This window comes from Melitaea cinxia, chromosome 17 (assembly GCF_905220565.1).
Source record: "Melitaea cinxia chromosome 17, ilMelCinx1.1, whole genome shotgun sequence".
Classification (NCBI taxonomy): Eukaryota; Metazoa; Arthropoda; class Insecta; order Lepidoptera; family Nymphalidae; genus Melitaea; species Melitaea cinxia.
Genome location: NC_059410.1, coordinates 8,531,006 through 8,556,252, shown reverse-complemented (window position 1 = coordinate 8,556,252; position 25,247 = coordinate 8,531,006). Strand labels below are relative to the sequence as shown.

The window sequence follows — 25,247 nt, the reverse complement described above, 5'->3', positions numbered from 1 at the left end:
AAAAAAAAAAAAAAAATACAGTCGAATTGAGAACCTCCTCCTTTTTTGGAAGTCGGTTAAAAAGCTGGAACAAGATAAAAATTCAATATGCACACAAAGTCAGCGAAATAAATAGAAACAATATCAAACATTTTGTGCTGTACATTTAAAATATATTAATACGGTAGTCCTTCGAAACTTTATGCAACGTCGTACATAACATGCAGTCGGAGACATGTACAAAGAGAGAATGATTTGACTTATCCTTCAGTTTTAGCAATATTTTTTGTATTGGTAAAAAATAAAAATAAAAAATAATAATTAAAAAACAAAATCAGCAGTTTCAGTTGATTTTCTATTAGTTGTTCTTCACGCAGGCGGGTTTTTTGTTTTTTTTTTCAATTATTATTTTATTTATGTCTTTTTAGTCACACAAATTACGTAATCGGTATAATTCATTAAAACGGTTTACATCATGTGGTTGATTAAGTAATTTTTTAGGGTCAAGAGAACTGATAGCAAGCCCGGAGAAAGATCTCACTCTGCTCAAAGCAACGTAAGCCTGGACTTTAGCAAATAGGTGACTGCTAAGTCAACAACTATTAGTTTTAATATAATGAAATTATTATTAAAATTATTTCTTTGAATTTGGTATTATGTATTTGTTATTGATTTTATTAATGTAATTGTAAATTGGTGTGACATTTATTAATTTCTATTTGTAATTTTAATTGTATGTTTTTTTTAACCCTTGTATTTTATTAGAAAGGCTACACCCCGGAATTGATCGTCGCCTAGGAGGCGAGTTTGGCATGGCATAGGCGTGGGAAAGAGCAAAGTCCACATTTTTTAAACTGTAATATTGTATTTCTTTATTAGTATTACAGTAATAATAATCATGATATACCTTTTTAAAATCCTTGTATTATGCCCATCAATTTGATACCCATATTGTAGTATTCGAGAAAAAAATTTTTTTTTTCATTAACTACAATGGCTTCGCGCAGCCGCCATGTTTGATTTTTTTTAAATGACACCTATCTAAGAACACTTGGGCAGCTAAGACGAACCTAACGATACCTCAATTATGTAAATCCGTCCAGTGGTTCTGGAAATATGAGGTAGTAAAGAATATTACATACAAACATACATACATACAAGATACGCGCGAAAAACATAACCCTTCCTTGGCAGTCGGGTAAAAAAAGGGTCAGTGATGATAAAAAAGTCACTAATATTAGAATTACTAGTTACATCTGTATAAAAAGTATTTGTAACAGTAATCTTTTTTTTATTTCTTTTAAATATACTTTAGTAATAATGTCACAATTTGTGTGGCTATGGTAGCAAAGAATACAGCCACCCACTCTCTTCCTGTGGGTACCGTAAGAGGTGATTAAGGGATAACACAGTTCCACTACCACCTTGGAACTTAAAAAGCCGTCCAACGGCAGGATAACCATCCAACTGCTGGCTTTGAAGTACACACACCGAAGACGGGCATCAGCGTCTTCGGTGCGACAAAGCCAGCCCTGCGGTCACCAACTCGCCTGCCTAGCGTGGGCAAAAAACACGTTCACGCTATTTTTGGCGCGAACTTGTGGAGGCCTATGTCTGGCAGAGAACTGCAATAGGCTGATGTGTGTGTGTGTGTGTGTGTGTCACGATTTCTGAACATAAATAGTCAAAATCAATTTGTTTTTAATTTTCTGACAAAATTTCATATAATGTTTGTACTACCTATATTTAAAAGTATTTCTTTAAGTATCTACCGCTCGTTTACGTTTCTTTTTATTTTTAAGTACGTCTGCTAATGATAAAATTTTATCAAGAAGGTGCATTACCCTTAATTACAATTTCAAATGGTGAATTTTTATTTTTATCAAATGTACGTTTGAACGGTAGGCTGTTCATTTATATCAATTAATAGTCAAATATATAGATTACAATCGATAAATTAATTACGTCGTACCTTAATTACTTAAAATTAAAAATATTTTTTTTTGTACAAAAATATAAAAATAGACACACATTAAATAATCGTTCCTATATTTAAACTTTAATATTATAGTACTAACAGATATACAACATAATTTATTTTTATCAAAATTATTAACTAACTACATACTTTGTACGATTTTATTTTTGCGTTACCCACACATTAGGAATTCTAAACATTTTTTAATATCATATCAAGAATCGACCGTTCCAGCGGGGATCGAACCTGCATCTCCGACTCAATCGTTTCTATATACATGCGAATTGCTTAACCTAGAAAGGAGAGGATTACTTTACGCAGTCGCAAACTTTGAGTTACAATTTTGATTTACAATAAGGCTCTCGTCGTTTATTTCCAAATCATAACTCAGATGCTTAACAACTTGGCAACGCATAGACAACGCGTTTGATTTTTTTAAGCGACTACCAAAAAAGGAGGAAGGAGGAGAAGGAGTTCTCAATTCAACTATATTTTTTTATTTTTTTATATGTTATTTCAGTACTTTTGACTAGATGGACCGATTTCGACAATTTTTTTTAATCGACAGGTGTTGTCTGTCATTCACAAGTACTTTTTGAGTTATACATATCTAATAATGCGTTTTTACTCGACAATTTTTTCGTCGACCTACGTTGTATTATACCGCATAACTTTTTATTTAGTGTACCGATTTTGATGATTTTTAATTTAATCAAAAGCTGATATTTATCATGTGATCAAATTTAAATTTCATCGAGATCTGATAACAACTTTTTGAGTAATCTTTGATAATGCGTATTTACTTGACTATTTTTTCGTCTACCTACGTTGCATTACTTGTCGATGTATTTGAAGTCGGTTTTTTTTCGTTTGCGTGCAAATACAATTATTGACGTTCAAAACTAATTTGTTTATCCTAAACCAATCTTGTATTCACAATAGAGAACTTTATAAATAAACGACGTATATCTCAAATGTCCTATTAACGTAAAATGTCAGTTCATTTATGTATATTAGACTAAGAAAAGGACTTAAGAAATGAATGATTCTAGTGGAACTTCCCTTTTTATATATTTATTAGCTGACTCGGCAAACGTTGTCTTGCTGCTAAACGCTATTTAAAAATAGCGGTTGGTGGTTTAAGGGTGAAAATTTAGGGTTGTATGTATTTTTCAACGCCAAATCATAATAAAATAAACATAAATCAATTATCTAAAAATTAAAAAAAAAATTGGGGTGGACTACCCTTAACATTTAGGTGGATGAAAAAAAGATGTTGTTCGATTCTCAGACCTACCCAATTTGCACACAAAATTTCATGAGAAACGGTCAAGCCGTTTCGGAGGAGTTTAACTACAAATACCGCGACACGGGAATTTTATAAATTAGATTTCTGTTAACATTTATTGCTCTTACAGTATAAAACCAAGGCGTACAAAAAACAAGCATAAATAATACACAACAAATACACAGCAAACAAGCAAACATATAATCTTTTTTTTATATAGAATGATGCGTTTGACCACTATTTCACCTGATGTTAAGTGAAAATGCGGTCTAAGATGGAGCACGCTTACCTAGAAGTAACTTATTCACTCGCGACTTAAAGATCCCCGGTTATAGTTTTCCGAAACACATAATTTAGCACAATTTAGCAGAGCATAGCGAAATAGTCGTCAGCAGGGAAATTTTGTATTATGTAACACATCAATGTATAAATCAGACGTATATGTGTATGACGTACAATAAAATAATGACGTAGACGATAAATAATAAATTTTTCGTTACAGTTAAATGTATCCGCTACAATTACCCTATATAATGAATACCCTATAGAATGTTCGAAATGAAAGAATGATAAGCCTCTAGTCTCCAAAAGAGATTCATTATCATTAATTTTAATTATCGTAGCCAAATTGAGAAAAAAGTGTTTACGAAATTTCACCCGAAACAATAAAAGCGTAGCCTTTAGAAGCCGGCAAACCAAAAACATGGCAAACGAATTGCCAAAGGTAACCCTATGACTTAAATACACATGTATTTTATTATCGATTGCAAATAGTGTTTATAATTTCTAACTTAGTATATATACATATTTACTTTATTATTTTACAATATGATTTCAAACAAGCCTTTAAGGTCTCATTCATATGAATTATGCAAGAAATAAAATGGAATGAAAATTAATCAGCCAAATTATTTTATACTAGCTTTTACCTGCGGCTTCACTTACATAGATTTTTTTATAAAAAGTATCCTATTTTACTTCTAATACCTCCAAGAATATGTGTACAAAATTACATAACGATTGGTTGAGTTGTTTTCGCTTGAAAGCGTAACAAACAAACTTACATTCACATTTATAATATTATATATTAGGGATCTCCTTCTACAGGCATGCTGTTTGATTTATTTAGACAAAATTGGTTTGAGACAGTATTACTATAGTTTTATATTTCATTAAATGAAATTTTTATTGTAGACTTGCCAAAAAAATTATTATAATTTATTTATTCATTATAATAATTTTATCATAGCATCGCAAAAAATTATTATAATTAAATAGCTTGCTTGCTTGCTTGCTTGTTTGTTTGTTTGTTATATATATCATCACGCTAAGCCTAATAGGAGCGGAGCACCAATGAAGAATGTTTCAAAATGGTTTTTTTTTTTTTGAGAGCTTCCGCTGCATGCGCTGCGTGAACGCCGCTTGAACTGTTAAACTTTCGCAAAAATCATGTATTACAGAATTGTCCCCCTTTAAAGTTCCACGCGGACGAAGTTGCTCGCAGAAGTTAGTGAGTGATTAAAATAAAGTTAATGATTCCAATTGTGTAGAACTGTAGCAATTAATTTGTAACAAAGAACGTTTATCAGAAATGAATACAAAAAAAAAAACATTCCATTTGAATACGTTTCAAATGCGGTAATAACGATACTAATAATTTAAAATATATGCAAATAATGCGTGCGGTAAGCAGATTTAATATGGATTCATTATAATATATCACAGATATTAAATTATCGATAATTATAGAAAATTGACCGTATTTAATGAATACTAATGCTAATAGTCCATTGTACCTTAGAGTAAATTGTTCGTATATAGGCAAAACATTTGAGTGTTTTTTTTTTAAACTATAAATATAAAATTGTGAAAAAATTGGAGTTATAAAAAAATCACCGATATCTTCAGAACCTTTAACGAGATGGTATCACGTGCTTTGGCTTAGGACAACACAAACACAAAGGCTCAAAGAATAAATAAAATAGTGGTTAATTTTATGCTACCGTCTTATTTATTTTTTTGTCTTATATAGGTATATCTTTTTAGAATAATATTTTAAATATATATACGCAGTCTTCGTTCTGAGGATAGCTTACTTCTTAAAATTCCCTCTCACTCCTCTTGCTTTTATACTACAAGTAAATCTTTCACTGTTCAAGCTTCGCGACTTTGGAATTCTTTACCCTTGCATATTAGACGTGTACAATCGCTTTCTATTTTTAAAAAGGCTGTCAGGAAGCTTTTTCTTGATATTCAAAGTAAACAAAATTATATATATGTATGTATGTTTGTATGTACGTATTTATGTATCTATGTATGTATGTATTTATGTATGTATGTTTGTACCTATATGTGTATGTGTATAAGTAAATATATTTAAACGTTTATGTCTCAATTTGTACACCTACACCGTCACAATACCATCTCCTTTGCCCTAGGTTGCCTGGAAGAGATCGCTTTTCAGCGATAAGGCCACCCTTTGTACCTTATGATACTCTGTTAAAATCAATCTGATATGTATTATTTCCGTTTTGGTGTACAATAAAGTGTATTGTTATGTTATGTTATATTTTGTAACCCACACTCAATATTTCAACAATTACGAGGCTCTCGGTGGTAAGATCTTTCCTCAAAGGTCCTTTTACATTGATAAAAGTAAATAAACGGTAAAAGCTTACCATTAAGGGCCGTAAGCTTGTTTGCCGCCCTAGTCAAACAAATAATAAATTGAGGTATTGAAAATAGCGCCTACTAAAATTGTAAAGCAATACCACACAGTCACATAATTGTGCGGTTTATTTTACATAAATAGCAAACACCATGTAATCCATGTACACATAATATCAAGGACTTTTATGTAATAATTACAGAAAAAGGTCGGCAATCTTTGTATATTCCAATCCGGTACTAAAATGTCTAAATTATTTGGTACCTTTTGTATCGTTGTAATCCCGTAAACGATGTCAGAAATATGAAAGGCAATTAAGTAAATTATTGTATTTGCTTTACAGGTTCTTAGTAGTTACTAGATAGTAATATTTAACGCTACCAATACGTTTATTAAAATTTTGTATGGCTTTTGTATGTTTAATTCAAGCTTAACTTTCAAAAAGCCTCTAATGTACATATATACTAGCTGACCCCGCAAAAGTTGTTTTGTCATATATGTTATTAACCTCCTTAACCCCTCCCCCTTTTTATCTTAGGGGTGTGAAAAATAAATGTTGGCCGATTCTCAGACCTACCCGATATGCACACAATATTTCATAAAAATCGATCCAGCCGTTTTGGAGGAATATGGTGACTACGTGACTAGCACTGTGGCATAAAGAGCTATTGACAGTAAACTGTAGCTAAAGCTAAAGCCTATGGATAACGCTATTTGACGGATGACGATATGCAATAGATAAAAGTTTTTCGATACATTATTCTTTTTTACCATCGAATTTCAATATGTTTATGAGATATTTCTATTTACAAATGTGTGTTATATTAAGTGTGACGTTTATTAACTAAGAAAAAAAAGCCCCTAATGGCCCTTAGTACCTTCTGCTATTAAAGTCTATTCGTTACTTATGTGCAGGATAAAACTTTATCCTCAAATGAAATCGACAGTCAATGAATGTCCTTTGTGATTTGTGTACTTCTGTACTAACTATGTAAATAATAAAGGTATGTCAATCATTACAGCCTATACAGTCCACTGCTGGACATAGGCCTCCACAAATTTACGCCAAAAATAACGTGAACTCATGTGTTTTGCCCAAAGTCACCACGCTGGGCAGGCGGGTTGGTGACCGCAGGGCTGGCTTTGTCGCACCGAAGACGCTGCTGCCCGTCTTCGGCCTGTGTGTTTCAAAGCCAGCAGTTGGATGGTTATCCCGCCATCGGTCGGCTTCTTAAGTTCCAAGGTGGTTGTGGAACCTTGTTATCCCTTAGTCGCCTCTTACGACACCCACAGGAAGAGAGGGGGTGGCTAAATTCTTTAGTGCCGTAGCCACACAGCAAAGGTATGTACTTAATTGCTATTTCCTATTGTAACAAGTGGATTTTACATTAATAATTTTTATCCATTTGTTAGTCCTTTTAGAATAAAAATATAGAAATCGAAAGGTTTAAAAGTCCAAATATATATTTTAATAATTAATAACGAACTTTGACATCTATGCTCATCTTCAAGGTTGAATTGTTATATAATAACAGTATGTTTGTTACACAGACTAAATAAAATACATATAGTTTGAAGAACCAAACGAGTTTCTTTGATTCTTAAGAGGTAGAGGGAGGTTCGGTATTTGAGTTTTACGTCTACAAACAAATGGACATATACGTGCACAAATATATTTTATATAGAAAATAATTTTTAATTATATATTTTTAATGTGAAAAATGGCGAACAAAGAAAACAATGACATCGAATTACCAGTTAAAACAGTCAATAATGGAACTGATAATAGTGATGGTGAAGTGGAAAAAGAAGTGAAAACGCCTTTTTTAACTAAATTCAAGAACTTCATTTTGTTTTTTACCGTGGAACCATTTTTATTTTGTTTCGTTTTGCCAAACGTAATAACAGCAATAGCGGTACAACAATTTAACTTGCTAAAAGCATGCCGTGCGGATCTTAATTATACCGAATATGTTTGTGCGCAAGCTCTATCTGGTGATTTCAGTGAAAATATTACAATAACAGCCTTAGGTGAAGCACAGACAATGGTAGCTGAGATGACAAGCTGGAAGCAGCCGGTTCAAAGTGCAATACCAGCTATAGTGACACTATTCGTTGGAGCGTGGAGTGACAGAACGGGAAATAGAAAATATCTTATGTTAATTCCAATATTTGGGGAGTTTATTGGTGCCATCGGCTTGATTTTTACAAATTATTTCTTTCTGGAATGGCCTTTATGGTTTACAGGATTGATACAAGCGTTACCAACAACATTCACGGGTGGTTTCCCGATAGCATTATTGGGTTCGTACAGTTACGTAGCAGATGTTACAACAGTCGAGTCTCGCACGTTTAGAATGGGATGTCTGAGTGTCATCGTAACCCTGGGAGTACCATTAGCAACATCGATCAGTGGAGTGTTAACAGAAGAAGTTGGTTACTATGGAGTATTCGGGACCCACGCATTTTTTTGTGCTCTCGGTTTCGTTTACGTTCATTTTAGGATTCACGACATGAAGTGTGTAAAAACTGAAAATACACATTTTTTACAAAAAATCAAAGACTTTTTTCACCCGAAAAATGCTACAGATACACTTTCAATTCTGTTTCTCACGCCAAAAAATGTACTTATTCAAATATGGTTAATTGTTTGGGCACACATACTTGTCATTGGTCCAGTTCACGGTAAGTATCTAAAATTTTAAAACAGTACTATGTAAATTATAACTGTTTTAAAATAAAAGAAAATGTAATTTTGGTCATCATTATTTTTATAATTTTAGGTGAGAATGCTGTGTTATATTTATACACACTGAAAAAATTCAACATGGATTTAGTAGAATTCAGTTTATTTTCAACGTACTTTGTACTTATGGGAATAGCCGGTAAGTCATGTTATAAATTTACTATGTAATAATTATAAAAATTAAAAGGCTTCGATTATTTTAACGCTCTAATCTTAATCTTTAAATCTTAGTGAACATACTAATAGCTTGTAGTGTAATTTAATTTGCAATTTTTATGTTACAATAAAAGTAATTTTTAGTCTATAAATGTCCTTCTAGTACATTTCTTCACTATTTGTACACTTCCCTACCGCTTTCACTATGCCGTGTCCTATATGCCCAAAGGTTGTCTGGATGAGATCACTATGCTTGCGATACGAACGCCTTTACACACTGTTTCTTATTTATAATATGTTATTGTTTTGATTTTTGTTGTTTACAATAAGGATTATAAATAAATTTAATAAATAAAAAAATATAGAGAAAAAGTGTTATAGCTCAATCTCTCGACTCCTCAACGTATTGGTTACAGTTTAGAATATAAGTTTTAAATTTTTTCTTACGCATTGTTTTGTTTTTATAAAGATTTCTTAAATGCTATTAACACTTAAAGACCTACAGTTTTTCACTGTACTGTCATGACTATCAATTTTATGTATGGATGTGAGGGCAAACTGCATGATTTTGCACGGTTCCGTTTTTTTGCTGTGAAATTGTAATTCGTACATCACTCAGCGATAACGTAGCCATTACCTACTTATGGAAGATTTTTTTAAATCCGTCAGGTTTTGAGGGAATGGATGAATCAATTACAATGAAAAAAAAAAACTTTTCCTCTCATAAGCAACAACGAAAAATAAATTCAAAACTAATTAAGTTATATCATAATTGTTTGTTATTTCTTGTTATAACAAATAATTTGAATATAATTTTAAATAAACTTCAGATTTGATTTGATATATAATTACAATCACGTTAGCCTCACGATTGAGATGTAAACACTTAATGATATCATCTTGTAAGCTTGTTTTACTATAAAAAATAATTACGAACTTTATAGTGATTTCTTTAATAAATCAAAATATAGCCTTAGGTAATTTGTTATACGTAAAAAAAATATTTTTAAATATTATTATTTGTCTTTTTTATAAATATATTTAAAAATTATCATATCATGAGGAAATCTATTGAATAAAAGTAAATATAATAAATACTCTTTATTGTACACCATAAAGAAACGTAACAAAAAAGTGACACATACAAAGACAGATACAGTGCAATTATAGCGGTCTTATCGCTAAGAACGGTTTCTTCCAGACGACCTTAGGGTATAAGGACAGGGCGGAGAAAACAAAAAGTGGTAGGGAAGCTTAAAAGAAGAGTTGATAACGAATTGTCATGAAGTTTACAAGCTATATGATATAAAAAAGTAAATATACTAAATTTATACATAACATACATACATATACAAAATTTTATATATAACCATACATACTATAGTTACTTTCATACATAAGAATATGTATACCTACAAGTTCTTTATGATATTTATAAAATACATTTGGTAGAACAATAAATAAATCGAAATATTTCTTTGTACATAATTAGGTAAAATAATAAAAATATATTTTTTTCATCAACTTGAAGTTCAATGCACAATAATCACTTGAACAGTTTTTTTTCAAATACTAATTGATTTAATAAATAAATTAATTATCAAATACTAATTGATTTAATAAAAATTTCAGTTTTATTTAGATGAAATTAACCTACGTAGAAAGTAACTTTATGTATTTTTTTTAAAATTTTAGGTTGTAATAAATTATGTAAATCCCTTTTTACAATAACAGTGATATTTGAGTTTTCTTTATTAACCGACTTCCAAAAAAAGAGGAGGTTCTCAATTGTTCTCAATTGACTGTATTTTGATTTTATGTATGTTACTTCAGAACTTTTGACTGGGTGGAGCGATTTCGACAAATTTTCTTTTAATCGAAAGGTGTGGTGTGTGGTGTGCGTCATTTGGTCCTATTTAAATTTATTTGAGATCTAACAACTACTTTTCGAGTTATATCTAATAATGCGTTTTTATTTGACGCTTTTTTCGTCGACCTACGTTGTATTATACCGCATAACTTTCTACTGGATGTACCGATTTTAATAATTCTGTTTTTGTTGGAAAGAAGATATCCGTAGTTTGATCATCATTGTATCATGATAAGGAAACCATAAGGATCTGATGATGGGATCCCAGAGAAATCGAGGGAAACTCTTTAAAATCCGCAATAACTTTTTACTGGGTATACCGATTTTAATAATTTTTAATTTAATAGAAAGCTGATGTTTATCATGTGGTCACATATAAATTTTATCGAGATCTGATAACTGCTTTTTGAGTAATATTTGATAACGCGTGGTTACTTGACTATTTTTTCGTCGATCTACGTTGTATTACTCGTCGATGTAATTGAAGTCGGTTTTTTTTTCGTTTGCGAGCAAACACAATTATTTAATTATACATTTAAAGTATTTTTGTTTAATTTTAGGTACAGCCACTGCAGCAGTAGTACTTAGTAAATATTTAAAAATCCACGATGACCTTCTCGGTGCCATAGCGACGTCCAGCAAAGTTCTATCAAGTTTCATGTATGGATTAGCACCAAATAAAACGTGGTTTTACACTGCACCTGTTATAGATTTCTTCGGAAATACTGGTTCAATTGTTGTCAGATCTTTAGGCACTAAAGTTGTCCAACCTGATGATGTTGGTAAGTAATGTAAATGAATAATCTATATTTATTTTAAAAGTACTTGACTCGGCAAACGTTTATTTCGTGAATGCTTTGATTTTTTTTTTAAATTTTCTTTTACATAAAACTTGTTTAGATAATAAAAGACTCAAAAATTGAGTCGTCACGTGACGGCTGGCAGATGTGAAACATTTAATAAACATTTATTTTCTTTATAAAAAACTTTTAATTAAAAACTTCTATACAAAAAATGAGACAGCTCAATTATTATAAAGTATAGTATAGTACGTAATTATATTTCATCTTATAGCGTGGCGATGCGTTGCCGCGGCCTGTATCGCCACGCGAACCATCAGGCTTACCCCTCACCTATACATGCTTAACATGAAAAAAATAGATATCTAATGCAGTCGTTTCGAAATAATGTACGCACATACTTTACAAAGATAAGATATATAAATTAATAATTAAAAAATTAATTTAAGATAAGGTGTGTAAAGTCAAGCAGAAAACACTACTTGTTTGTTTTAACGCTGTTATCTTTCAATACTTTTTCTAATACGTATGTCATATCGTTTATGCATTAAAAAACCTAATCTTCTATGATATAAACTCTTATGAAACATTATGCTACTACTTAAAATGGGTGACAGGAGCTGTGAAATCTTGATATACCGTTGTTAGAGAAATTGGAAGATTTCATTCGCCTATATATGAAAATAAACCGAACAACAAGTAAAAAGTCTTATATGAACAAATTAAACTTCGAATTATATTTGTTAGTAGCTATCCCCGCGACTTCTTTTGCGTGGAATTTAACAAAAAAGTTATTGTTCAGTTCGCAGAGTTATAAAATAAATAAATTTCTAAAATAAATATCTTAATACATCAGCTATCTCAGCCTATCTGCCAGTAAAAAGTCCCGTGAAAATTAGCCCAGCCGTTTCAGAGATTGGCCAGAACAAACAGACAGGCAGACAGACAAATATACAGATATATAGAAAGAAAGACAAAAATTGTAAGAAATGTTATTTTAGTTATGTACCGCGCAATACATCCGTACGCATTTAGTAAAAAGCGGTTATTTTAATATTACAAATAGACACACCAATTTTATTTATTTGTATAGATGTATAGATATAGATTAAAATTGGTATTGGGAGTAATTTGACAAAGCGTAACATCACATCGATTATCGAATTAAACCTTTATTATTGTATTAAAAAAAAAAAAACTAGCTTTTGTAATTTTCGAGATAAAAATATTCGAAGATGCTGATGTCACCCGTGGATATACCACTTTAAGATATACATATGTGCTATTTCACAACCGGATAAAGTTTTGGTATACTGTGGTGAATCTATTAATATAATATTAAAATTTATTATATTATAAAATGTTATTAATAATTCCTAATTTAACTTCAATGACAAAATCAACTTGTTTAATCCCCTCACATATTTTTCTTTTAAAATAAGTTTTTATATGCAATGAAGTCAGTAAAGGTACACAGAATAAAAAAATAAATTGATGATTATAGAACATTCTTTAAAATTGTGTATTTTTCTGGTACAACAAGTACAATCGATACTCAAATTATTACCTTGTACCTTATAAGTAAATCTCTATAATTTGGTTTATTACGAGCTACATATATCCATTGTTACTAGTAAAATCATGGAGTCCGTTTGTTTTTATCGTTATGCTAAGCTTATAATATTCGATATTGAGTTTTTTTTTTGTTTTAATACATTTTCATTGGATATGTTTTGTAGCCTATGACATAATATTAAATATTATTAAACGTCTCTTAAGTGATCGTCCTGAATCATTAATGTGAAGATTTTAAATTAAATTTTTAGTTTCAAAAGCTTGTCGTCTATTTCAATTACTTTATATTTACTTACACTTGTTTATTTTACAGGAAAAATGTGCTCGATATTGGGTGTCGTGGAAGCAATACTACCGATCATCTATATACCTATATATAGTACATTATACGCAAAAACACTTGATACGCTACTCGGAGCTTTTTATATTCTAGGTGCCATGATGACTCTGCCCGCGATTTTCATATTCATGTAAGTATACTACAAAAAATGGTAATCATAATTGATATAAAAAGTTAGACAAACAAATGACACTCAATGAAGTGAATACGAAACGTGACGCAATATATATTTGATGAACCTTTTAGGTGAAACTTAATTCAATTCAACAGAAAACCGGAAATACAATCAGAAAATGGGCTTTTCAGTAAAAAAAAAAATAAGTTGTTGATCCCACGAAGTCTCCCATTACGTACCTGGTATTACCTGGAATCATTTTAATAGCTTATATAAATCTTTGTATTTTTATATCTATACAATCAAATGAAACCCAAAAGATTTATGTAAAATGCTAATGTAATAAATGAAAGTCTGCAGTAATTAGTCTGATCTAGTATATTTTTTTTTTTTGGTGGACATTTTATTTAGTATGTTGTAGGTTATAAAACATTTTTAATTACAAAATAAACTAATAGTGCTTAACAATAGCTACTTAATATTGCAAACCGTGTCGAACCCCGGTCATATACCTAGATATTAGAGAATGAGTATATTTTAGTCAGTGAGTAGTCGGCAATTACTCAACAAAACTAGGTTATCGATCTTTTATTCTATTCGTATATAGCATATGTATATATGCCTAAAGGTAATTTATATAAAACCATGATCTTTATATGCTTATAAAAGTTCCATATCTGACTCACTGACACACAAACTTACCATCAGAAAGCTTAAACTATTATTCATCATTACAGCCTATACAGTCCACTGCTGGACATAGGCCTCCACAAGTTTACGCCAAAAATAACATGAACTCATGTGTTTTGCCCATAGTCACCACGCTGGGCAGGCGGGTTGGTGACCGCATTACTGGCTTTGTCGCACCGAAGACGCTGCTGCCCGTCTTCGGCCTGTGTATTTCAGAGCCAGCAGTTGGATGGTTATCCCGCCATCGGTCGGCTTCTTAAGTTCCAAGATGGTTGTGGAACCTTGTTATCCCTTAGTCGCCTCTTACGACACCCACGGGAAGAGAGGGGGTGGCTAAATTCTTTAGTGCCGTAGCCACACAGCTATTATTACTAAAAATAAATTTGACTAGCTTAATTTTTATGAACTAAGTATTAAACACACGCAAAAATTACTTCGAACAAAGGGAAACACGAGGATGGAAGGTCTTATAAAAATAAGATAAAAAAACCGTTTTATTCGCTGTCTTAAGAGCCATTTCACAAAAATCGGTAACAATCCGCGAAATTGTAATATTTTGACGTCGTTAATCTCAGTGTTGGATGCAATAATGTAATTTATATTCTTGAAATATAATAGAGCAACCTTTGTTGTAGTCCATAGTCAGATCAGAATTTTGATTTATATTATGTGTATAAAATTATTAACCTTTTCATCAGCCTCCTCCCTGGGTAAACGGTCGCAATGTATACTTTGAAGTCCTACTTTTCAATAACCTCTACGTTGAAACCATTTTAAAAAAATATCATAATATGTGGAATATAATTTTGTTGTCCACTATCATAGATTTTTATTCCATTTGTATCTCTATTAAACGATAAAAAAAATTTAAAGTTACGAATATTTTCCAAATAAGTACAATTTTAAAAGCGATATTTCTCTTAGAAACCTAAGAAATTTTAACGAACTATCTTCATCAAAGTAAACTTACATCATTAAGGAATACAAAAAAAATAATTAAAAGATGTAATTATTTTTAATACATTTTATATTAAATAATAAAAAGATAGTATATATTGCCATGCATCAAGCCCGGTAAATCAGTCGAGCGCTAGCGCTCTTAGAGGTAAGGTCCACGCCAAATTCTGCGCAGCCTTCTCTTTCGCTCACACGCGCCAAGCGCCTGTTGTTATAGCGGATAAAACGCATTTGATACTTTCATAATAAAATAAACATATTACGAAAATGACTGTAAAATAATATAATGATAATTTCTGTAAACAAATGTATAATTTAATTTTCTTTTCTCACACTATCAATACAAATAGGCATTTCAATCTGTTTGTCTTGTTATTTGTTAATTAATATGTTTGTCGGTGTCGATGTCATTAAATGCTTTTTTATTCATATCGTAAATATTAGATTCATTCGTAAATTAAATTTTTAAATTTAAAAAAATTGTCGCATAAAATTGATTTTTTTAATTTTATTTTAAATTTATTGACTGTTGTTATATAACATACTTGAAATTTTTAACAAATTAATTATGTAAAAAACATTTTATACCATAGTTATAATTTTTATTATACATCAGAAAATGATCACGATGGTCTTTTGGTTGTCACACTATACGTACTAGCACAAAGATCGCGCGGCTCGTACGACTCGCGCGATGCGACCAAATTTACCTAAACTTGCAGAGCGTAAAATTGTGAAATGGCTCTTAATTACAACACAATGAGTGGGCGTGTCATTGTGTTTTTTAAATTATCTTCTAAAGCTATAATTATTTTTGTAAATTTGGTTATTTAAATGTTACACACAATTTGCTTTGGCAGTATTGAGCTTTCCTAGATAAAGGTTATAAATAAAATTAAAAAAAGAACATTGAAATTAAACTAATGAGTTTTACATTTACACATCTTAATGAGGAATAATGATGTATCATGAAATTCTTCAATGATTAACTTGAACTTTGTTAATCATTAGGAACTGTATAATTATACAGGTATAATAAAAATAATAGATTCATGCGTATATCATCAACAAGTATACAATAATATAGTTTTACTATTGAATAGCATATTCAAGATGACTAGGAATAATAAAATTTTGGTTTCAATTTGTTTTAAAAGCTCGTGAAAATTAGCGCATGCTTAGGTGCACCTTAACATAATACTGAATTGTTATAATACGGACAGGTTGTGGTCGAGATGCGCTTAAATATTATGATAGTATTTGCATCGCATATGCTTGTATAGAAACAAATGCATATCATTGCGAAGTTAGTGAATAAATACTCGGCAGAGTAAAACATTTAAATAAGTATTTTAATATACTTCGAAGTTTCAATTTTAAAATATATTTAATTTTCATAGATATAAATACGGCCAACATACCTAATCAGTTTCTCAGTTCAATCTATGTCTTATTGTAAAATTATTGCAAAAACTCTAAATCACGGATGTAATATACAGCGTTACGTACCGTAAAGCTGTATAGAAACAAATGACGTCATCTGACAATCGAATGTTTAATTACGATTCAATGTTCGAATTCCGTGTGTCGTACCATTAGACGAGTTTATTACGTTTATAATATATATATATATATATATATATATATATATATATATATATATATATATATATATATATATATATTATTATGTAAAGTAATTAATTGGTAGTACAGTTTGAAATAAGAACTATTTGGTGATTTGCTTAAAAAAGAATATTCTATTTTTATTAAATTGAAAATGCTTCGTAGTTAAGTTTTTATTTAGTATTTGTTACAAATTAGAGTTGGGAAATGAATATGAAAGCCATGTAATGAATATCTACAACATACACACACGGCCGTCTGTTCCTAAAGTAAGCAACTTAATGCTTGTGTTATAACTTAGTAACAGCCGACTGTTATAACTACATATTTTTCGATAAACATATATATATATATATATATATATATATATATATATATATATATATATATAGAAGGGAATAGGAATCGAACCCACAGCCACCGGAGCAGAAAGCCGGGGAACTACAAACTGCGCCAACGGGCTACTCGGCCTAGTTTTCAAACTAACATAGTTTACTGCCTTTGCTTAGATTTTGTTTTCACCATTGGAACTTAAGAAGCCGACCGATGGTGGGATAACCATCCAACTGCTGGCTTTCAAACACACAGGCCGAAGAAGGGCAGCAGCGTCTTCGGTGCGAGAAAGCCAGCCCTCCGGTCACCAACCCGCCTGCCCAGCGTGGTGACTATGGGCAAAACACATAAGTTCGCACATTTTTGGCGCGAACTTGTGGAGGCCTATATCCAGCAGTGGACTGCAATAGGCTGGAATGATGATGATGATTACATATGTATGTGTCCTGTTCGTCTTACGTGTCGGCCTGTGACATTAAAATTCTCTCTGTAAAAGCATAGTTTCCACATAGGTCCATACTTTGTCCTCACAAAACTTTTGTAAAACAACTAATATTTTGTTAATTAACGTATATCATGTTATAACTGTAATATTTTAAGTTAGCATATATTGAGATATAAAATATCCCATATAATTATGTTCGGCATAATAACATAATTTATATAGATTTATACGTAAAGAGCGAATGCCTCTACAAAAGAAATAAAAACAGAAAAATAGAAAACAGGTTTTTTATGTTGGAAAAAAATTATAATAAAACGCTAATGTATATTTTTGTCTCTATTATACGCCCGCTCTAGTATTACGAAAAGTTTTTCTGTGAAATTAAATGCAGTTTCTATCAAGTAATTAATTATTAGACATGGTGTATTTATATGTTTAGGTCAGCTAACACACGTAACGTATAAAATAATAATACCTAATTTGGAATCCACACATAAGAAGTTGCAGTTAAAAGCTATTAAATAAAATATTTTTATTATTAATAATCTAGCATTTATAGTATTAAATATTAGTTATTAAATTGTTTTAATCTTATCAGAATATTACAACAGTATGTTAATATCCTAAGTAGTATTTAAAGTATTGTTATTACTAGCAATTATTGAATCGAAATTTGTGTTAAGTTTTCGAATTGAAACTATTATCTAGAAATGTGTATATATAAAATACATTGCTGTTATTCTATTAATTTAATATAATTTCGAGTATCAAAAAATAATGTTTGATTGCATTTTTATTACAAATATTGGATAGACATAAATCCTAAAGTTGATTTGATTAACTCTAATCTAATCGATCAGTTTCATTACCAGTCTCCCGTAAAATAAATTAAACGACGATATGACTCGGGTTCGTAAATCACTGCAGAAATAAAACAGTTAATGGCTAAGGGGCTCCCGCTGAAGGAAATTTCCAACTATCATTACTTTGATCGATATCAGTGACTAGGTAATCGTTGTAATAAAAAGTGTCATGAAAACCACAATCGTAATGAAGGCTGGACTTTTCTTAAATCGAACCTTGTGTTGGAAAGGTCATCAATATCTGGTGATAATTCAAAAGATCACAATGCTTAAAGCACTTAATTTTTAAATTAATTATTTCTTTTAGTCACCTACATAATACGTAATTAAAATCTAAAGATTGGAGATTTATTCATAATTAAACAGTTGTAAAGTTTAAAAAGTATATATTTAATGGTGATTATTGTAGAAGGGTTTAATCTAAAATTTTGATAAGTTTAAACACGCATCGGGGTACGTACATTTATTTGTTTCTATTTCAAAGTAAAATTAGTTCCTAATACGCCTCGCAAAGGCTAACGTCGACACTGATTGATGTTACATAAAAAAGCAATCGATTTGGAAGACTTATATGAAATGCGGATTTATTTGTACAAATGCTCATGTACGATCGTTACTTGGTAGTAAAATTATCTCTCATAGTAGAGCAACGCAGCGTATTAATCTAATACCGTTTCTCTCAATTATATAGAGTACTCAAACATAAACATATAGAGTCTATATTCTATTTGAAAGGAGGGCTTTACCCAGCTGTACTACGTACACGTACCTACTTACGTTTTTCACAATTTACCTCAGTATATTTATATGGTCATTTGTTCATGACGAAATTAATGAAAATGGATTGCTTTAATAAAAAAATAAAAATAGCAGATTAAGGTTCTGAGTGGTCTCAGAGCTTTTTGCAAGTGAACCATGTCGTGATATGCAATTTTGTATATATTTTATTTCTTGATCTCATTCCTTTTGTAAGCAATTTTCCTTTTTACCTTTTAAAGTAATATTTGTAGTACGTCAGCTAAGGATTTTCATAAAGCCAACTCCCTTTCTTTATTGTTTTTTTTGCTCAGACGCTTTGATGTTGAACTTTTGACACCTGGGCAGTAAGTACTTTTAAGTCGATTAAATTGAACAATGGTGGGCCTTTGAGTTTTAATACTATAGTCTATTCTCAGTAAAAAAATAAAGAGTCATCACTGTTACTTAGCTTAGCCACGCTCCTTGACAAAATAAATCATACTAAATTAGGTGCTAGTCAACTTAAAAATGGCTATATCGCTTGAAAAATTTGACAATTGAACAATTGAATAATTTTGAAAAATTATTTAATGTCGATTCCTTAATCGACACCAATATAATATTAAAAGTAAAGAAGTACGGCATGCGTAAGTAGTCTGTAAGTGTCCTCTTTTTTATTTAACGAAGACCTTTCAGTAAAACACGTAGAACAAATGTCAAGAAACTTGTAACGCAAGTTTACATTAATTATATATTTACTCCCTATCTATCGATTCCATACACATACGCTGAACGTATGTTTTATATTGCTTATTCAGTACCTTTTATTTTTAACTTAAAATCGAATTACAAAAAAGTCCTAAAAATTTATTATTTCATTTATATTATTTTGAAGTTCAAAATAAATTAATCCCAGATATATCCCAATTATTTGGATTTCAATATATTTAATACTATAATTTTTTTTTTCAGAAAATGATCACATGACAAGTTATTACTATGTTAACTGAAACAAATTTACAAAATAGTTATAAAATAAGTAGTCGATTTAGAAAAATTTTTACAACAAAAAAAAACGCCTGGTTATATAAAAGGACTATTTCATATATCGCTAATGTGAACGAGCAAATAGATAAACGTAGCGGTAGTTGGGTACCATAATATCGATTATTTTTTGTTTACATGAATACTCCACTTACATCAAAATAAATTATTCTATACTGTTAATGATACTTAGAAATAAATATTCCATTTTATCAGTGAACAGTTTTCAATAATACTTTAAAGATCGTATAGGGAAGAATTCAAATAATGTTAAAAAGTGACAAACATACAGTGTTTCAATTAAAGCAATATTCTATTACAATGATGTTGATGTTGTTATACAAAGCTTCGCTTGTATATCAAACTAACTTATTTTTTCACTTAATTATCTCCATGATATTTCTGCTTCATCTATACTGCATAATACCAACAAATTCTATGCCAATGTAGTATATATGTTGTTCAAATGATTTTAGAGTTTTGCAAAATTTCCCCTTTAATTATTATTGAAAATCATAATCAATATAATTTTACTTTATTATCCCAAAACACCAAGCACTTACCGTAAACGTCAAACTATCTGACAGGTATTGAAATTAAATGCGGTTCAAACGTGTAAAAATGTCTAACTAAATTATGAGCTTAAAGACAATTTGTCATCTCATAAATCAATTAACTGTGTTAAGTATTTATATATTTGACACTGTAATTTATTTATTTATACGAATTTTGTGATCAGTAGCTTATGCATTTTGAAACAAGAAAATAAAATGATTTCATTAATTCTAATTTTGGGCTAAAATGGGATTAGATCGGAAAATATTGTGAAATAACTGTAATGAGTTTTTTACTTTAATTTTAGTATATAACGTATATGTGATAATAATGACTTTGTTTTTTCCTTGTTTATTTCTTTGGAAAAAGGTTTTCGTTTTGGCTGTACTATAAATTATATTTTTATTTGAATGATAATTTTTAATCCTAGTTTCACTGTACACGTATTTAAAGGTTTTGATAAAAAGGTTAAATATTTATTTCTTATTTTTAATAATTACAAGTGATTTGCGAATCCACTACGATTCCACTACGGGGTATAAAAATTGAGATGCATACTTCTTCACAAGTTTTACATACACGGTAGACATGTTTACGCACGTCTTCCGCACCATCTTGCATCTGCGAACTTTTAGTAGCAACTTGCGACTGGCAAATGACCGGAACGCTGGCTTGACAGGACGGTGTTGTTCACGAGCCTTGCAATTATCATCTTTTCTTTTAAATTCTTTAATGTCTTTCTCTTCCACGTGTGTGTATAACTGTTAATTAAAAGGTTGACATATAAGCCAAAAGAGCTAATTTGATTAAATAGATGTTTTTCTAGGGCCATACTATGCAAACTTGTTAATTTTGTAGCATGAGATATTATTTGGGAGTCGTTTTAATAGATAAAATTTTTTTGCTCCCCATATAATTGACCTTGGGAAAGAGGCCTTTGCCCAGCAGTGGGATATTACAAGCTGAAGCGTATATAATTGACGTTATAACGATTCAGCTTACAACATCCCAGTACTGGGTAAAGATCTCTTTCTCCGTGTAAGAGAAGGATCAAAGCTTAATCCACCACGCTGTTCCACTGCAGGTTGGCGGCTATATTTCCTACTATGAGTCATTATGGCTATCAAGTGTCTATGATAGCAACCGGGACCGACGGCTTAACGTGCTCTCTGAGACACGGTGAAGAAACCCACAAGGACAGGACTGATACCCAGTTACGAAATAAACATTTGTATAAATATAAATATGATTAATATACAAATATGTGCGTCGAAATTTGATCTCAAAGAGAACTTTTCTTGACTTCACGTTTCCATTCCTAATAAATTCAAATCGGACATAATGTGGTGATGAGACTTGATGTTTGATGAATATATATATATTATGTTACTTTGTGTGTTTTCAAACGAAATAATATTTAAAAAAAATATTTTTCAGATTTCTTTACTTCATGCATAAAAGGCAAGAGAAGGATGTCGTTAAAGACCCGAAGGCGAAAGAAATGTTCGCTCACGAAAATGCGGTTACGGTTCTTTGAAATATATCATATATTGCTACGAGGATTAATATAATTATAATCTACGTGATATGTGATTAAATTGTATTTATCAGCAAAGTGGTCAGTTTTTAGTGTTTTTAACCGACTTCAAAAAAGGCGGAGGTTACTCAATTCGACCGATTTTTTTTTTTATTGTACGATGTAGGAAACCAGGATCCGATAATGGAATCCCAGAGAAATCTAGGGAATCCCTCGAAAATCGTAGAGACGACTAGTGCGTTTGTTAATTTTGTTCGTCTACTTACGTTGTACTTGTTGATGTAATTGAAATCGGTTTTTTTCGTTAGCGACACAAAAACAATTATTATTACAAATTATTTTTCTTTAATTCTTTGATTTCCTTTGTTTCAATCCTTTATTGTAGCAAATTTAATTGCAAAACACTATCTTCAGTTCTCGTCATTTGTATGTTATTTATGTATGTTATTAGTGTATGTTAGTCAACTTTAATATAGTTATCACCAATAATTAAAGTTACACTTATATGCTACTGTTATTGTATATGTACTTAAAATATGGTGTATACTTTGTTGTTGTCTATAAATAAATAAATAAATATGTATATAGTGTTCGTATGGGTCATACACTAGCAACTCGATAATTTTCGCGCATGAATTCAGTATATTATTGTTTTTTTTTTTTTGTTTATAAAGCAATCCCAAATAAAGTGTTAATAATCCTGTTTTTAGGTAGCCTGTATCTAACTATTGATCGTCATTTTCTTTATACCATTTGTCCGTAGTGCTTCTGATGAGGTGTCAACTCTAGCAAGTGTCAGCTATATCTATTGTCGTTAGGTCGAATGATAAGGTCAGCCCAGTTTTATTTTAGTGTGCTGAGTTGTCAATGTCATCAGCAACGTCGTATAAAGTTGGTAATATAAATTCTACGGCGAATAAGTTCATTCCTCTATCTTAATAGATCAAGGAAATTCTAATATTACATGAACCAACACTTGCCAAATAAACCTGAATTCTTGCGTGTTCTCCTGCTGACCGCCATCTTAATAATATGCTGTCAAAGTTTTATAGTGTAGCTAAGGTAGCTGTAGTTTAATAAATAATTCTTTAATCCATCTAGTAATCTAATTCCTAATTCTCCCGAGATGTGATAATGAGCCTGAGACCTGTTACTTTATAGTAGTGTTACCTTTTATAGTACCTTTGATAATATCAAAATATGCACATGTTAATTATCTTGAAAACATCCTGATTTGTTTAGCAATCAAGATAGGTATATATTAGGTTTCCTGAAAAGTATTTAATTTATAATATATAAGCCATATTGATTTTTAAAACAGACTTAATTTTAAATTATTGTTCTACTTTATAGCGAACGATTGTAAAACTTAAATATTATTTTAATAGACACATGAAGATGCTGATGTGAAAAATACCGAGTCATTGTCAGTTGATATTGTTTGTGCCTTATCTTTGATACCGTACATGTATAAAACATTGTTGGTTGATAACTACCCATATTCTATACTTAAAAAATAATATGTCCTGTCTGACGAATCGCTGATTAATTTGCTATCGCCGAACTAATGTAACGTGTATGTAATCAGCCTATTTATTTGTTTCAATAATAAATATTTAATATTTAAAATATCATAATAAAAACAATATTCTAACTTAAAAAAGTGCAAAGTGATCTTGTCACTAATAATGATCTCTTACAGACAATCCCAATCAATAGAGAAAATATTATAAAATAAACAATAAAGTACGAAGATGCCTATCAACAAGCTTATAGATGTTTTGAAGTGAAACTTTGTTAGGCACATTAGGGTAAAATTTTTACGGATGAAATGCAATAATAATACGACACGAAGATGTGCAACATTTTTGTCAAACATCAGAGCCACCTAGCGTGTACTATAGAAACTACAAAGGTTGTTACATTAATATCGATACTATTACATTGCAAACTAACTAGATGGCGCTAGAACGGAAATCTAAAGCGTTCGATTTGTATAAATATAAACGAGACAGTTTGCCCAAAAAGTTTCACTTCTGACATGACGTTTACTTTGTACGCACGCTCTTTTTATTTATTTATTTAAATTCCACCTCTGAAATAGGTAACGAAATTTCTACACTTCTGTTTCTTTGAGTTGATTTTATCATTTCTTTTTTCAATCTACTTTGTTCTAAACAGCAACTTAGCTATGAAAAACTTTAAGGCGCTTATTAAAAATAAGAGCTGCGTACCAGGCGATATGATATTGCTTGTTTATTTATATACACGACTGCCTGACCTTCGCTGAATCACCTGTGTTTAGTTTCTATTCTGCTCAGACGGTCGACCTAAGTTAATACCATCTTTGATAACACTTCTCATTTATTATGTACGATCTTTCTCAATCATAATAAATAGGATGGCTTAGGTATTATAATATTTATCATTAAAATTAACGCACCCACTTGTCTTTTTCACTTTCTTTTTAAGTTATGTATGTATATTTATGTACTTACGTGAAAATTTAAGTATGTATGTAATATTTATAACTCATAATTATGTACTATTGCATTTGTGTGTTGTGAACACCCCTACCGCTTTGTTAATTTACTATATCCAAGGTTGCCGAAGAGATTGCTTCTTTAGCAATAAATATTGTTACACTGAACTTGTAATATTTTATTGGTGTACAATAAAGAATACTTGTATTTTTTTTGTATTGATATATTATAACAGTGTTGTTGTGAAAACAGAAAAATGTTGCTGAATTTTTTTACCATAACAATTAAAAATCTTAATTTCCTAAGAGTACACAATTGCTTTGGATCGATTCGTTTTTAACCGACTTCCAAAAAAAGAGGAGGTTCTCAATTCGACTTTTTTTATGTATGTTACATCAGAACTTTTGACCGTGTGGACCGATTTCGACAAATGTTTTTTTTAATCGAAAGGTGGTGTGTGC

At 30.6% G+C, this 25,247-nt stretch overlaps 1 protein-coding gene across 1 annotated transcript; it reads left to right on the top strand.

The window, feature by feature from the left end:
• The first annotated feature begins 7,634 nt into the window (after window positions 1-7,634).
• Window positions 7,635-22,448, top strand: LOC123661856 (proton-coupled folate transporter-like). Its single transcript, XM_045596795.1, has 6 exons — window positions 7,635-7,724; window positions 7,773-8,598; window positions 8,697-8,798; window positions 11,246-11,467; window positions 13,374-13,530; window positions 22,204-22,448. Exons 1-6 carry the CDS (start codon window positions 7,635-7,637, stop codon window positions 22,301-22,303), a joined length of 1,497 nt encoding a protein of 498 aa, XP_045452751.1. The 3' UTR covers window positions 22,304-22,448.
• The last annotated feature ends 2,799 nt before the right edge of the window (window positions 22,449-25,247 follow it).